The following is a 16,990-nucleotide window of genomic DNA, read 5'->3' on the forward strand; positions in this document are numbered from 1 at the left end:
GAAACTTTGCGCGATCATTACTCGCACATTGCATTATATGTTCAATCATATTTTGGTGATTTAATACCGTACGGTTTTCACGTGACGTGAAAATAGAGTCGCGCGTGATCGCTCATGCATCACAAGTGTCACGCTGCGATGAAAAACCGGTAACTCTGTTTGAAATATTTTTATGAAATTTTTGGGGTATTATACCGTGATACGCTGTGGTCTGTAAGTTGCATTAATATGAAAGGAATTAATCAACGATTTATCTGAAGTTTTATTAGTAGAGTGTAATACGTTTAAAAGCAGTGTAACTAGACAATTTTTCGAGCATTGTTTTTGCGATTATTTTTCCAACAGAACTGTCAAAGCTATTGAAATGAAACTTCGCAAAACAATTGCTCGTATATTGCGCTACAGGTTGAATTTCTATGGCGATTCAACGCTGCACGGTTTTCGCGCGACGTGACCTGAAACTGAATTTTGATCGTGTAATGATTGCAACCAGATATCGTTCTCCATTCTCGTATATATTTATTAAAAAAATTTACCTGTTTAAAATTATAAGAATAAGACTGATAAGCCCGATCCAAACTCGGTCGAAAAATTATTTTTTCCAGTCAAACTGACGTCTAAATTTCTTTTGTGATTATAGAGAGATTATGAAGATACTGTCAAAAATTATTCAATGAATTCATTTAATTGGTAAAATCGCTAAAAATCTGAACGAATAGATTTCTCTGTTACGTCCACACGAAGTAACGCGAAATGGTCACCGGTTAGGTGACCCGGTATAAACCCAATGTTAATTTCTGACGATTTCCAATGAAATTCGAGCCGGAGAAAGAAAACAAACGGAAGCAATCACGACAGAACAGATGTCTGCGCGTCACGCCGTGCCGTGTCGGGGTTCTCTCTGAAAAACAAACCATCAATATTTTGGTAACACGGTGCCAAACCCGCCGGTTTCGGTGCCGCCGTTTGCGTATTATTCGCAACACCGTTCGGTAAACAAATACAACGGATTGCAACGCGACCCGAGAGAAACCAAAAACAGATCGCAGTGCGTTCAGAATCGGAAAATCGTCGAGTAACGAAATCGTTGGGGGAAAAAAGAGAAAATACGAAGGAAACCGATCCTAAAAATCGATGTTAGATCGTCGCCGACCGGGCCACCGCCGCCGCCTGGCACACCGAAGTCTCGAAGAAAAGGGGAAAGAATTTCGAGGAAAGTTTGCCCGCGAGTTGTTCCCCGAGTTTCCGGCAAGGACTCTCCGGGAATTAGTCGTCCGTTCCTGAATTTTCGATTCTTGCTCCGGAAACGGTCGCATTTAAATGGAAATCATTGGTCGCGATATTGGACCCGCCGATCCCCGATCCTTCATTTGCAAGAAAATCGACGAGTTTGTCTTTGCTTTGTTACCTCGGCTCGTTTGTTTCTCCGCCGTCCCTTTTCATTCGCCCTCCCTCTCTCACTCTTTTTCACGTTAGGGTAGTTGCAACTGTGCCTGCCGGCCGAAAGAGAACGGAAAAAAGCTTACGTACCAGGGATTGGTTATAAAGAACAAACGGAAAACGGAATCGAAGTAATTGATGTAGGAACGGAGCTCCGCTCGTTTTCCAAGAGAGGGGGAGAAAGAGAGAGGGAGAGATGTCGTGTTCCAGTAAATGCCAGGAATCACCGTACCGAGTGCATTATTCGGCTCGAAATCGAAAGTCCTCTGTTCTTTTGCCTCTCGTCTAACGATTTCCCGTCGGTGCGCTTCGCATTACGATCGCTTCCGCTCGGATGCTCGCGTTCTTTCTGCTAAAAGTCGCCGTTGCCGCTCGGTTGCCTTTCAAACAGCGCGTTCATTCACTTTTTCTTCTAATTAGGTCTCCATCAACCCTCCCCCGCCGCGAAATGTGCATCCCCTACGCGATCTCGCGGCTCCCACGACTAAAATCACTTGGAATCGTTGGGCGGCCATTTTCATTTACAGTCGGGCAGAATATTAAGCGGACACCCTCCGGACAACTAATAACTTGCTTAACACGTTGACTGCCCTGTCACACGTGGACGACGCAATTACTTGTCCAGGTTTTCAAATGAATTTTTACGTTAATATATTCATGGTACCAAATTTGATCTGTAGAATGCGTACGTTTAATCTTTTTCAATTTTTATTTCATTAAATACCTTACCTTGATTTTATGGAATTTTTTAGGTTTCTAGTTTGACAGTTAATATTAAACCGAAAAAATTTGTTTTCGAGCTGTTAGATGGATTACGGCACAACCACGTTCCCGAAATCCACAAACAAATGAAACTGTATTATATAATCCTCGAGGTTTTCACGATTTTTGGGGTGATTTCCACGATCCATAGATGACGTCAAGCCGAATTTCGCGCGACTCGTTAACGAGCCCGCGCTCGCGGATAAAATATAAAAATTCCATTGAAACAAACTCAACATAATCGCGTCGAGCTTCGGCTGCGTTTCTCGCGTTCCCCGTTATCGTAACGCGTTCGCAGAAATTACGCTCGCGCACTAGGTTAATCCACGCTAACGAGAGAACTCGCGGTAACTTCACGGAGAATACTCTCACTCGCTATTTCTCTCTCTCTCTCTCTCTCTCTCTCTCTCTCTCGCCTTCTCTTTCTCTCTGCCTCGAAAAAGGACAAATTTGCGAGAAATCTGGAACCGCTTCGACAGAAACGTTAATGATCACCGGTCGCGGACGCGCGAGTAAACGCGAGTAGATCCATTTGCATCATTAGCGTGTGTGCACGCTGTTTTACTGAGCAGTGTCAACAACGCGTATACATATACACGTGCGATTTTTATTGTCTTTATTAACACGTTATCTACCAGCAATTATCCCGTAATTTATGAAACTCTGTGGTCCATGGACCATTGGACTTTTTGATAGATCTTTCAGTAGCAGTAATAATTTTAATCGGCAACAATTAATCTCGTTAATTATTTCGTTTGGGATTTTTTAAAGCTCTCTTTTGGTACAAATTATTGAAAATGCTGTGAATATGCTTTCGACAGATAATGTATTAACATTGCCAATGAAACGTTATTTTCCGTAATGTGATTTTAACGCAATGTTATTTTTCCGTTAATTTTTTCAGTTACTTGTGCAGTGAAATAACTCCACAATTTCAAAAAAAAATCTTTTTGAAATTGTGAGGCTGAATAAATCGCGATAAATAAAGTCAGAGAATTGATTTCTGATTTGGTTTTGAAAGCAGTTGAGTAAATTGTTATAATCAGTTGAACAAATTCACCTGTTTAGTATTGATACATGCAAACGGTAAATATACAATTAGCAGCACAACAGGCAACATCACCCGCCACACGAACTATAAACATATTTTTCGTATTCTGACTCTAATAATTTCCCTAGCCATAGTAAATTCATATTTTTCGTATTTTCGCCGACATTAAAATGTATTCGGAGATTAAAGTTAAATATAAAATTCGTTTCCAACGAATTGCATACGATATGTTTTGCATACGGGTGCACCACCATGCATATACGAGTTATTCCCATCAGACCAGCTATTTATAAAACCAATCAGTCCGCGTTGCTGTTGTTAATATCAATAATACGTACGGATGTAACAATATGGAATAACAAACACGTCGTTCATTAAACTCTAATTAGATGTCGCTCGCACGAATGTTTCACTATTGTTTTACATTAAAACAATTTTCTTTTCGTTCTATTTAAATAATAAAAATTAATTCGAACAGACGACTAGAGAAACTATTTTTGAAATTAAATTAGGCTATCCATGGATGTGCTGCAAAGCAAAATATAGCATTTTTTAACTTTCGAAGTACGCTAAACATTTTTCCAACGCTGCTCATTACACTTTCGACAGTTTTACGTAAACATCCCGTTGCAAAAAGCTGAGGTACATCTATTTAACAGAATTAAATAAATACATAAAATATAAGGTATACACTCTATCATAAAATAATGAAGCGAGCAACATAACAATTTTTACGGGAGCAGGGTTTGGACAGGCACATTAATTGAATTAATTGGGGGCACACTAACACTGATTAAAACAAAAAGCCTTATTTTTATTTCAGTTACATCACTGTGAAATATGATTTTTAACCGGAAAGAAATATTCCATTGAAAAGATAAAGTCTCGAGATTCAAATTCGAGTGAAATGATAAATTGATTGATCCGCGAATTAACAAGTTAGCTTGACGTTACAGTGGACCGGTGACACCGTGGTCGTTTGCCGTTGTTCCTTACGATGCAAATGGAGTTAATACGATTGCGTCAATTCGGGGACGCGCTCTGGGCAAATCGACGTTCGGCCGGGACGCAACTAGATTAATTACCGGGTCGGGTCCGGTTCCTTTGACCGGGGCCGTCGACGTCCGAGCAATTACTTCCGGCGTTTCCTGTTTTTCCGCAAAATTCGCCGTACCGTGACGCGCGGATAAAAGTGTTGCGGCGGCCCGAGCAATCAAAGGAACAAGCGCGGAACGCAGCTGCGAATCGCTTGTCGAATAATACGGATCAGCGTGCAGTAATCGGGTTGATCCGCCGTGACTCGGTGCACACGGCCCGGCCCCCGTCCGCCATATTGCCGGCCGATGTTTCGCGAGTTTATTTGCGCAAACGTCCGCGTACCGCGTCACCGTCCCCATAAGAATCGCCTGATTTAACCAAATTATCGACAATCGCTCTTCGCTCTGCATTATTCGCGAAACAAAAATCGTCTGCGTCGACTGCACGGCCCAATTCCTCCGCAAATAATAAAAAATTGAGAGTGATGCATCGACATTTTTCAATTCCTTTTTAGTACGATATTCTGAATTAGCGGTCCTAAACTTGTACAAATTTTCCTTCTGCCCTGTTCCAGTTCATTAACCCTTTGCAGTCGAAGCTATTTTAACTCCAAAAGGAAACATTTCTTCCGACCTAGAATATTTCCCTTCTATATATTTGTTTTCATGTTATACAGACGAAAATGGTGCGATTTACACGTACAGTATTGAAATGTTTAGTAATTTATTAAATACAATCAAATTAAATAATGCGAAACATATTTTGAATAATAATACAGCAATTTTTAGTGGTGCCTTACAGTCACCATTCGAGTGCTAAGGGTTAAATCCCTAAGAACTAAAACGTAATTTCAGGAGCTGCGACAATCACCTAGAGAAATAAAACAACTTTATTCGTATAGAAATAAAAAAATTAAAGCTTATGGTCTCATTCTAAACGGAGAACTACAAATTTTGCTTCTCCGGTTCTCATTAATTTAACACTAGAACGACCGAGCAATAAATGCGACTGACGTATATAGCTTTGTAACAATGACAAGACTGTGCCCATTCAGACTTAATACAACGTTTATCGTAATATGTGCTTCAACGAAGAGGTTCATTAAAAAATTTCTACAATTTCAGTAATTGTAAAAGAAAAAATTAGGAAGCAGTCATTTTGACTGATCCGGTCGTTTTAGTGTTAAAAAAAACAACACTTTAAGAGTCACAAATCTTTAAAAATCCCTACAGAATTAATATCTTATTCGTGTTAAACGAATACCTATTTTCCTTCATTTTCTTTTCTTCTCCTCCCAGTTAATTAAAAAGCAGCACGGAGAGCAGCGACAAGGGGAACGACACGGATAAACCCAACAATATTATTGGTACTAAAATACCTAAAAAATTCTCTCGCCCTAATCGGACACCCGTATAATCCTCGCGATGTGATTTTGTTGTCGAACGACGAGGTTAACTCGTCACGTAGGAGAAAGAATTTGCGTCTGCTGTTGAACTGGAATGTGAGAGTTTAAAAATAATTAACGGTGGACGTTCCGAAAAATTAAACGGAGCAGTGAAAACACATTAAATTCTCCGTTCCCTCTTCCAATTGCGCGGCGAAGGGGACAAAACGGTGTGGAACAAAAGTCACCGATTCGCAGGGAAAAAAGCGGTTCTTGCCGCCGCAACGGTAACCCGTAGATTGAACCATTGAGAGGTATCGCGAACCGCTTGGAGCCGGTCGAACGCTTTCAGCGTTTGTGCGAAGCGTAACGTTACACACATCGGATGAAATCGAACGAACGAAATTTGCCCGGACTATCAAGCGAGGGTTGATAATCCGTGGAACGCACGACGAGTCCCCGCCTGCCTCGTACCGAACACACACACACACACGCACACGCGCGCACAGAAACGTGTGCGAAGGCCTGCAACAAAAGGGAGGAAAACGTTGCTTTTCATTCCATCGATTTTATCGCGTCACCGGTCACACGGCGTGTACACGCGCACACGTTGTCGCACACAGGCAGCGCCGACGCCGCGAAAAGGGCGCGCACAGTCCCCGGCACAATGTTGTTGCATTAACGGAACATTCATCGGAGAGCCGGCATTGTTTGCCCCGTGATTAACTTTTGACCGTCGCGTGGGCGGCGGACGGCCAAAGCGGAGCAGTAATTTGCCGCGATACGCTCGCGATAAATCCGACACAAGAACGGCAAGAACCTACCACCGACGCTCAGGGCTCGATCGGCCATTCGAAACCCTTTATTAACTACAGCCCTGCGACTCCGTTTCGATTCTTCCCACCGATACCCACTGTACGCTTACACTGAACATTTTACTTTTTTCCAGTCGATTTTCTCCTTGTCGATTTTTATCCTATTATATTTATTCTAGGTTCAAACTGTTTTTCATTGTTCCCGGATTGCTGCGGTTCTGGCAATTAGTAGATGTACGAGTTGAGTCTCTCTTTGCGAATCTTTTGATCCTTTGCGAACGATTCGAATCCACTTTACTATAGAAAATAGTCCTCGCTATTTCTTATATACTTACCTCTAAGTAAAACCTAAATAAAATTTTATCAAGAAACATAAACCTACGATGAATATAGAACTTTGGTACTTACACGTTTACTTTAGGGGAGGCATTTCCGATAACCTCGACCTTGACATATATTGTGAAGGACACTTCCCTCCAGTAACCCTAAGAAAATGTTAGCGGTTGCTCGTCTTTTATTAAAAAGTTATTTTACAAAAAGAGCGGTCAGCCATTTCCATCAATATTACTCGAAACCTAAAATAAAAGTGAAAGTTCTTCTCACCAACACGTTCGCAATCTCAATCGAATCTCCCTCAAGAAAGGCCAGTAAAATACTGGAAACTTCTTAGTTGCGTGATTCTGAATCGCTGTATTAAATCGTTCCTCGTATAAAACCATGAATCGTTGGTCAGCCAGCTTTCACGTCGAAGGATTTCCATCAGGAGAGAGGGATCGAGGGAGGAGGGATCGATGCACGCAAAGGCCGTGATTAAGCGGGTGTATCATCCGCCGGGCATTTTTGAACACACGGACAACGGAGCGCAATTGATTTTCTTGTCACAAGTTTAATTACTTGCGGATGATGAACGATCCGTCCGCTAGCCGGCGTTACTGTTAATCGCGCAAACATACAGAGAGAAAACAAAGGAGAAAACAAGAGAGGATAAGAGAGAGAGAGAGAGAGAGAGAGAGAGAGAGAGAGAGAGAGAGAGAGAGAGGGAGAGAGAGAGAGGTTCTTCGCTCTAGCAAAAAATGGCCGCTCAACGAAACTCGGAGCACGTGTAACCGTATTCTGCAACGGCTTGTTAACTGTTAAATTGTTCTTTTCTGGCCGATGCTCGGTGAACATTCACTTGGCGGGAGAAGGGAGGGAGGGAGAAGAAGAGAAGAGGGGAAACAACGTTCCTCTTAACTGACAGTCAAATTTTCTCGTGGAAAAGCTCGGTGAAAGCGTTGCAACCAGTGCAAAAGCGAGACCGGTATCTGAAAACGTTAAGAGAGGAAAACAAGCGTCGGGACGATGGATCTTCCGCCGGTCAAAAGTTTTAATTAATCGAGGCGCCACGGGGCCCCGTGAGGTATTTTTATTAATTTTCCGACCGGTGTGTTCTCTTCTTCTTGCTTCCTCGTTCCCCGAGCCGTCAAGTTCCTCGAACGCTGGAGATTCAACCCTAATAGCGTCACGCTACACGCTACACGCTATGGGAAACGATAATTGCTTCGAAGTTCGAACGTTCCGCGTCGCGATGCGATGCGACGGGACGCGATGCGATGCAGAACGATGCAGAACGATGCAACGAGGAGCCCCGCAGAGAACCGAGCCCGGTTACGTACATTTGCGGGAAACTTTCGCGCCTAGAAACAGTACGTTTCGAGACGCACGGTGTTTTGTTCGTTACTTTACAAATGTATGTACAGCATTTATTAACGATTTTTCACATATACCAATTTTCATTATCCATATCAGTTTAGAATATTGTGTTTCTTGCCTAATCAGTATGCCTAATACCAAAGCTGCACTTCAGGTTATAGGTAAACACGCATAACCCTCAACCCGGTGAATTCCTCGTCTTGAAGCTTCGATTTTTGGCATTTTCTCGGAAAGATGTACAGTATTATATAATAAACAGTTGAAAATTTCCGGGTTGCCAAGGTGAAGTTTAGCCTTAGTCGAAATTATTTACTTATAGCGAAGCCAAACGTACGAGGAGGCTTGTTTGTGTGTCTCTTGAAGAAGTACTGCTTCGATGTTGTCGTTTTTCTTTTTTTGGAGGTTTTTTGGGGTTTCGTAGTTTTCGGCGCTGGGACGTTCGTGCGAAAATAAACGAGGAGGCCAGCTGGGGATTACGCGTTCGACGCGAGTACACGGCGGGCATTAATTTCGACGGGCAGGACGACGCTCGAACGACAAACCGTAACCGCGCGTAAAACAAATCGGTTGTCGGTCGTTCGACGCTTAGTGGACGCTTCAGCACGGTTCACGACACCCGCCGTGTTCCCTGTTCCGTCGCTCGACACCGTCGACCCTCGAGCACTTCCGCCAGTAATGCAGATATGCATCGGGCGTCGTTGCACTGAAACGCCCATGAATAATCTTCTCTCTCTCTCTCTCTATCTCCCACTGTGTCCCGCGTGGCACGATTAGAAAATCGAAGAAACGGGACCCCGCGCATTAAACACACGTTCCACGCCAATCCCAAACATATGTAACGCTCCCCTGCTCGTTACATCTCTTGGGAATAATATAAACAATTCGCACACGATTTTAGTGTTTGGACCGTTTATTTTGAAGGCAAGTCCATTTCTTGTTGATGAAAATAATACAAATATAGAAATTATGTGGTATCTCATTTTTTTTTTTAATATGGACTTACACCACTTTCAAAATAAACGCTCCGTTTTGTAATAAAAGTATTTTCTCTGCTGAATTGTGTGCAAATCATTTATATTATTCCCAAGAGATTACGAGCAGGGGACCGTTAAATTTGCTGTTATTCCATTGTATAATATACGTATAATCGTAACATGTTCGCGGAGATGAAAAAGGAACGGGGAAATACTTTTTGCAACGTGGCGGCACGAGGTCGATTCCCACATGAATTTATAATTATATTATAAAAACGAAGCACCGTCCGAACAGTGTTCAGATATACAAGTCACAATTCCGTCAATCTTCCCGGTACATTGATTTTTCCACCGTTACGTTAATTAGGCACCAGAGAATTAATCAAGCCGTAGAACGCGAGCATCGAATGAGGGTCGCAGGGAGGAAATTCGATTGAAGTAGTGGTATCTTTCTTCCTCGAAACTGATGCGTTCGATTCAGATTGGAAAATGTGCAGCGACGCGAGTAGAATAGCCGCACGTATGGTCGGACAAGCGCGATCGAATGTTCCACGGTGAACTCGGTCAGTGGAATACCGGGGTCTATTGTAAGGTAATTTATTCGGAGGCAAGTGGAGCGGAGGAGTGTATGACCAGAATTGGACTATGATCGCGCAATTAGAATAGAGATGATTCCTGATGCGGCTAGTGAAATAGAAACAACCTATGATCGGACAAGTGGAATAGGGTAGCCTGGGGTCAGACAACCGGAGCGAGATTGCTGTCCGCAGACTGGCGAGTGAAGTAGATTACCGAAATCGAATGGGACGCAGTTTGACAAGTAGAATTCGACTGTCTGTGATCAGACTGGTATGTACCTCAAATTGAGATACACGGTTCGAATCATTCGACGGAAATGATGTCTACGTTCACATCTTTCGCGCAAATCACAATTTCCATGAACAATTCGAAACGAAGGGAAGAAGTATTCGATTAATGAAAAACACAGTACTTTTACAGTTCACGTCGCCAATATGTCGACAGTTTAAAAAATTATCAGTGAGCTCGGTATTTTGAAAGAAAATATTCCTCAATCAATTCTAAATACATTCTTCTTTCTAATTATCAATCCTAGAGAAATTCTTAAAAATTTTCTTTAATGTCGCGTCAAGAATTCACGATATCTCCTTCGTTAATGCGACAATAAATAGAAAATACTTTGCAGAACCACTGAAATAGCTTGCAAACCAAACCCTTCCCAAAAATACTGCTTGCAGGGTTAGAATCCGGCGCAGCTGGAAATATCGGTTGTTTCGTCGGAGAACAACGACGGTGTAGGCACCCAGGTAGAATTTTTCAATCGTCGCCGGATGGAGAGACAATGGCCGGATTAAAATGTGCTCTCGGGGCAGCGCAGGCTGGTGTGTGGCTGATGCAGGAGGGAGAGCCAGCTAGACGAGCGGTCGCGTAAAATGAGTTTCACGAGAAAATGACGACTACGCGGCGGAGTTTGTCGGTGAAATTCGTTTAAGTCGATGTCGCCTCGGCGTTTCTCGTCGACCCGTCGTCGAGGGGTCGGCAGCGCACGGCGCGGCGGCGGCGGCGGCCTGCATGTATTTCACCGTGGAAACACGTATTGCATTTACGTTAGCGTTACAACGACTTTAAGCAAGTACGTGCCCTCGCAAACTGTTCGCCCCTACGCCTTCTGTAATGCAGAAATTCGTTTCTGTCCGGCTGAATCACAGAAGAACCGGCCCGCTTAGGCTAGCCGGTTGCCAGCTCGGTCACCGAACCCCGGATTCACGCTCGGCAAATTCGAAAATTCGATCTGAACCGTGTTTCTAGTCGCCCTTTTCCCGCTTGCACTGCCTGTCCCATTTAAATCTAATCTTGAATGTATTTTCAACACCTCGTCGATCTAAATACCTAAATTTTCTGAAAATGAGAAATTTAACTACGGATATTTTTATGGCACGAAACACCAGTAGTTTTTCCTGGTTAAGAAAAATATTATGTAGGAACAGAATGGACAGACCCCTTAACCCATTCTGTCATTCCAGGCACGGTTTTAGCAAACCACTTAAAAGAATTCGATGTAGATTAAGTCCGATGGGAAAACAAATTTTTTCCACATTTTTTGTAGTTAATATACTCTGTTATAAAAATTCACTCGGGCTCTTTCTATTTGACTAAAAACACGAATAACGTTGAAAATGTTGAGTGGTCCTAATTGGATGGCCAGCCGCTGCGTATGTATAGGCAGTCGTCTCTCCGGAAAAAAAGTATTCCAACGCGTAAATTCGGGAAAATGTAAATTTCAACGCGTTGAACATCGCGCGACTCGTGTAATTATTTGTTTAGATCTCAAATGTAATTTTTAGGTGGGCACATTGAGTGTGCCGAATTTAATTGGCACTCGAGAGACCCACGGTAATGACGCAATAGAATTAACTAGGACAACTGACCTAATTGAATTCGGGTTTTATGAAATATGTTTCGTAAAATAAATTGTATCAATTTCATGGTACCTTTACCATCGTACAGTAATCAAAAATTCGACAAAGTTCGGAATGTTTGCAATGCATCGAATACTCGTAATTTATTTCTATTTTCATCTATTATTTCACTGGAATTCTATTTATTATTTTTAAAATTCCACTGGGTAGTCACATCTATTACAAATTGATGTACGCATTTATGACACAAATGTGTATGTACACTGACAGCTATAAAACATTGTAGAACATTTTGAATCTTACGAATTTCCTGCACCTACTGTACGCGTTGAGCAACAGCAATGTTACTCTGGATAATTACATTTTAATCACATGTACATCATGTGGCGAAGATAAGCATACGAACTTCGTGAGAATTATTATGTCGAAATCAACATTGGTTTGGTCACAATTATGGATTAAATCAATTTGAAACGATGCCGATTGTCACAAGCTCAAAACATGAAAGTTGTAAAAACTTCTACTGTTTTTTCAAAAATTTGCATTACATATCTAGTAAATTATTGCAGTCAGGTTGGCAGAAAAACCAAAGTCGTTTTATAAAAAGGTTATTCTGATTTAAAGCGTGTGCCAACTAACAAAGTCAGCAACTTTTGGCAGTATTTGCATTGAAACTAACGCCAATATTACTTTGAAGTAAAACAATTGTTAGAGTAAAAATTGTTATTAGCGAAAAATCGCGAATTGTTTCGACAAGGAAATGTTGTCACTTTGGACAATTTCGGCGAAACTAGCGACAGTGCGACAACGGGTCGACAGTTCCGGAAAATGGAAGGCTCGCGGGAGGGAAATCGCGTCGAAGATTTGCGTGGCCGGTTTTCCTTTGCTCGTGGGGGCGGGTGATTCATTTCGCGCGCGATTTTCCCCGTCGATTCACGCGGCATGAAAGATTAAACGAGCCGCATGCGTGCGCGCAATTCCTATCGAACCGTTAAAGTGTATTTTATAACGCGCCGCGTCGTCTCGGATACGCCGTAGGGTGAATGCGAAAAACCAATAAATTATTTCCACCCTATTAACGTAACCGTCGATACTCTTTCTCTCTCTTTCTCTCTTCGCGATAATGGATCACGGTCGGGCGATTTTTCCTTTTTCGGGAAGAAAAGTATCCATAACTCGGCCGCTCCGAACCCACCGCGTTCCCACCGCCACGCCACGCCACACCGTCACGTCATAATTCTTAATTCCAAAGGTGCTTGAAGCTCGCCACCACCGACCCCGATAAAAGCCTTTTAAACGAGACGTCGATACATTTCTCTCGCACCGGAGCCACACCGATACGAACAGGGAATTAATTACGAATATCGCGTCCCGGAATGAATGGACGGGAGCGCGAGGGCGCCAGTTTTTTTCTCCCGTTCCCTTTGTGTTTGTCTTCGACTCGAACACGCCGGTTTTCTCTCTGTCCCTTTGTCCCTTTGCCGGCCGCGGTTTTTTCTCTCGCTTTTCCATTATTTAGCCCTTTTTCACTGTTCAACGGGGAATTACTAATTAGTGCGTGTTGGCTCTAGCGTCTGTCATCGCGATACCGATATTTCGGAAAATATTGATAGCGTTTTCCAAGCATCGATCTAATTAGATTTCGTTTCTGTAATTATGGTTTAGTGTTAACCCTCTGTATGCTATGCATAATAATAATATGAGGCGTCGCCTTATATCGAAACTGTAACACCATACGTTCTACAAAATGCTACTTTGGAACGTTTGTAAAAACATTGGAAAATTTTCCTCATGACTGAAACCACCACCGGTGTCTTGATTGAAGTCTTCCGGTTACAACGAGCCCTTAAAACTTAATGTACGATTTTTTTTTTTTTTTGGTCAAATTATTGAATTTTGAATGGGAGGTATGAGGGTTTTGCACGACCAAACTTGTGCCCCATTTTCGTTCCATAAAACAGCCAAAAAAAAAATCGTACATCAAGTTTCAAGTGCTCGTTGCAGAGAGGAAGTGTCAATCTTCAAATCAGTGGTGGATTAATTTCGGGAAAAAATTTTTTAATGTTTTCACCAACCGTTGAACTTGCAGCTTTTTTTCGAGCTATGTCATACAAAAATATTCCAGATAATAATGAACGATGGATTGCGGAAGGGGATGTTTCGAGCTTTGAAATGAGTCTAGGTTTATTGTTGTACCATTTTATTTTTTCAACGAAATGATCACGGTTCAAATATGAAAACTGTTGCAATACTTTTGGGACCCATATTGCATCTTCGTCGGGCTCGTTCATTTGAAGTAATTTTTCTGGAGTCATAATTCCTCGTTTGTTGGAGGGGAAAGTTTTGAATATGCTGTCAATGTGTTGCAGTACCGATGGAGTCGATACAGGGGGTGGCAGGCCAGAGGGCAACTTTGCCCTGTAATATACAACCCCGCGAGCCGAACGATGGCGTCTCTATGGTGCTCTGGTTCAAAGAGGACAGCGGCGAGCCACTCTACAGGTAAGCCATCATTGTTATTTACGGGTGAGGGTATATGCGAGGGGGAGAGAAAGAGGGGGAGAGAAGAGGGAGAATGAGAGACCTTTTAAATCTCCACTCAGCTCTTTCCCCGATATATTCAACGAGCCTGTCGTCGCGTGTACCCTCGAATCGCCACCGCAAAAACCGAGCACCGTTGCAGGATTGTTGGAACCGAAAGAAATTACCATTGGCTCGCGCTTCGATTCCGTTCGCTGCGCAGAAATAAATCGAGAACCAACGCGACGCTGCTGTGACTAGAATGTGGCTGGGACTGCGGTTCCAGCAGAGCGAAATTAACATTTTTTTTCTTTTTTTTTTATTGACACGGTCAAAAGATCCGAAAAGCATTTTGATACCGACAGTACTGACGAACCTTTTACATTTGTTTTGCAGTGTCTATTGTATTCAAAGAGTATTACGCTGTTCCATGGCGACTTTGAAATATCGCGATAAAAATTTGTAGCTAGATGCTCTTCGGCAGAGTGCAGTACTGTTTCAGTAGAACAAGCCAGTGGTTAATCAGCCAACGGCGATCGCGGGACTGCGGATTTTAGGCCGTCGTGACAGGAATGTACAGGGTGTATAAAAATTATATGTCACGACCACCATAGCGTGATTCTACGCATCTAGATCGGTGGAAATCTGTTAAAAAAATGCACCGCAAAATTCACCTTGACCTTGGAAATCAAGGTGAAACTGTCGAAAAATTTTCTTTTATTGCATCGTATAGTACTCATCACTCAAATTTTTCGATACTTTGACCTTAAGTTTCGAGATCAAAATGAATTTTGCTGTACAGGTGACATACAGGACTGTGAAGACATTACCCTTTTTATTTAAAAAATATTATTATATGGTGTCTACCTTGCAGATGAAAATACACGAACACATCCTGCTCCAAAGGGAGAACAAAAATAGCAAACTTTAAAAATCTACATTTCACAAACCAATTAAAAACCAGCAAATTACTTAAATCTCCCCTGGAAGGTAAACAATTTTTTTAATTAAAAAAGATATTATTCCCTGGGGTGAAACCTTGCAGGTGAAAAACAGAAAATTATTCGGAATTTAAAACAGAAGGTACACGGTTTTCATAATTGTACGGACGACAATGCTCAGCTTCGCGTCGACAATTGTTTACAAACTTCATGAACACTAATCCTACCAAGCATAATAATAAGTCCTTCAATAAAGAATTCAATTCAGTCATTTCCTATAAACACATTTTCCTAACTTCAATAATGGTGAGATACAAAATTTGTAACGATGCTTTCTCCAGATCGGCTGAACTTGCAATTGCGCTCAATTTAAACAATCTTCAAACAAGACTCGTCACCGGGGATGTAGCTGGATTCCCCCGAAATATAAAAAAGAAATATGAAAAACTTCATATAACACCACCGTAAAAAACGACACATACCACAGGAACAAACAAAAATTGTTTCGCACACAGACACAGAGGACAAGCAAACCAGTAAATTGTTTCATTCAGAAACCCGAAATTTGCTTGCACCGTGGCCGTCGGGATGAACAAAACGGAAAATCGCTCGCAACGTTGCAAGGCAAACGAACAACGGGGAAACTAGTGGCGGAAAAAACTGCGGTCAAAAATCTTCTAAATCGAGTTTCGCGCGTCGCCAACGGAAAAACAAACGCCGGGAACGCGGGAATTGTCTGATCGAAATCAGGGATCGCGGGGGTATGTCCGAAGGCGTTGCGTTTCCGGAATCAATTCCGGAAGTGGGCCACGCGAAACAACGGAAGAAGGGGATCGTTGCTCCGCTACATCGGAATCACGGCTGCAAGCTGGGACTTTTCCCGAGCGGGCGTTACGTCGACTCGTAAAAAAAGTCTTATTCCGCGGGAAGGAAAATGCATAAAAGAGGCGCAAACTCTGTTTTATTCGTCTCGCGAGCCGTTCATGGTTCGCCGGCGCTCGTACGCGGTGCTCGACGCGATAAAAACTTTCGAAATGTCTTGGTTCGAAGGCGCCAATGATATTCGAGCCCCGTCGAGTGCTGCAGAAGCAGAATTCAATATTAATATTTAATCTCCGCGAACGGATGCCAACGGCGGTCCGGGACGGGTCGGGTCGGGTCGGGTCGGGTCGGGCCGCGGGGAGAATAAATTTGCTCGCGAAACCGGCGATGGGATTCATGCGAATCTTTAGGCTTCACGACGCGACCGTTCCACTCGTCCACGTTATTCCGACAACCCGACGAGACAAAAGTAGTTGGAGAATATTCGGCGAGCTGAAGAAAAAAATTCTGGAAAGTGTGAAAAATGTAACCGATGTTTTTGAAAAGATTGCGCAACATTTTTATCGTGCAAGAGAATCCACGGTCTTGGAAAATTGGTATGATAAGATGACGAATCTATAGAGAAATACGATTACACTGCAGTGTTATATATCCTCGTTTATTATTAAAAGATCCCTTATTCTGATTTACGACGCTGTCGATGGAAACATCAATCTTTCCACGATCTACTATCGATCTTGTCCCTTCTTTGTCGTTGGTAATCTATTATTTAAATATCACAGAAAAAGATTGTCTGCATCTATCACCGTTCGAAATTGCAGGATTAAAAATTCTTAGGACAGTCTCGGATTCTTGTAACATACTTACCGTTTCACATCATCCCTGCTAATTTTTTCAAATACATTAAATCTGTTGATCGCTTCGTCATTGTTCTTGGGAATACAAGCACGAAAGACAAACGGTGCTGCCTTATTTTTCTCAGCCACGATAAAGTAGTGGGACCTCTTTGAGGAGGGCTGTACTGAAGCCAAAAACGTTAAGCTACCAAAAATTCCAAAAAAAAAAGGAGTCCCGGGCGGCAAACGGTCGTTGCGATTCTCGTCGCGATCCACC

The 16,990-nt window shown here is 42.5% G+C and overlaps 1 protein-coding gene across 1 annotated transcript in view; it reads left to right on the top strand.

Annotated features, from left to right (window-relative positions):
- LOC143361211 (hemicentin-1) overlaps nucleotides 1–16,990 on the top strand; it is a 261,168-nt gene that overhangs the window by 33,560 nt on the left and 210,618 nt on the right. Inside the window, exon 3 of the mRNA XM_076800439.1 lies at nucleotides 13,964–14,096. Coding sequence (XP_076656554.1) covers nucleotides 13,964–14,096 — 133 coding nt within the window. The remainder of the gene's footprint in view (nucleotides 1–13,963; nucleotides 14,097–16,990) is intronic.

The sequence above is a fragment of the Halictus rubicundus genome, chromosome 15 (assembly GCF_050948215.1).
Source record: "Halictus rubicundus isolate RS-2024b chromosome 15, iyHalRubi1_principal, whole genome shotgun sequence".
In the NCBI taxonomy this organism is placed as follows: domain Eukaryota; kingdom Metazoa; phylum Arthropoda; class Insecta; order Hymenoptera; family Halictidae; genus Halictus; species Halictus rubicundus.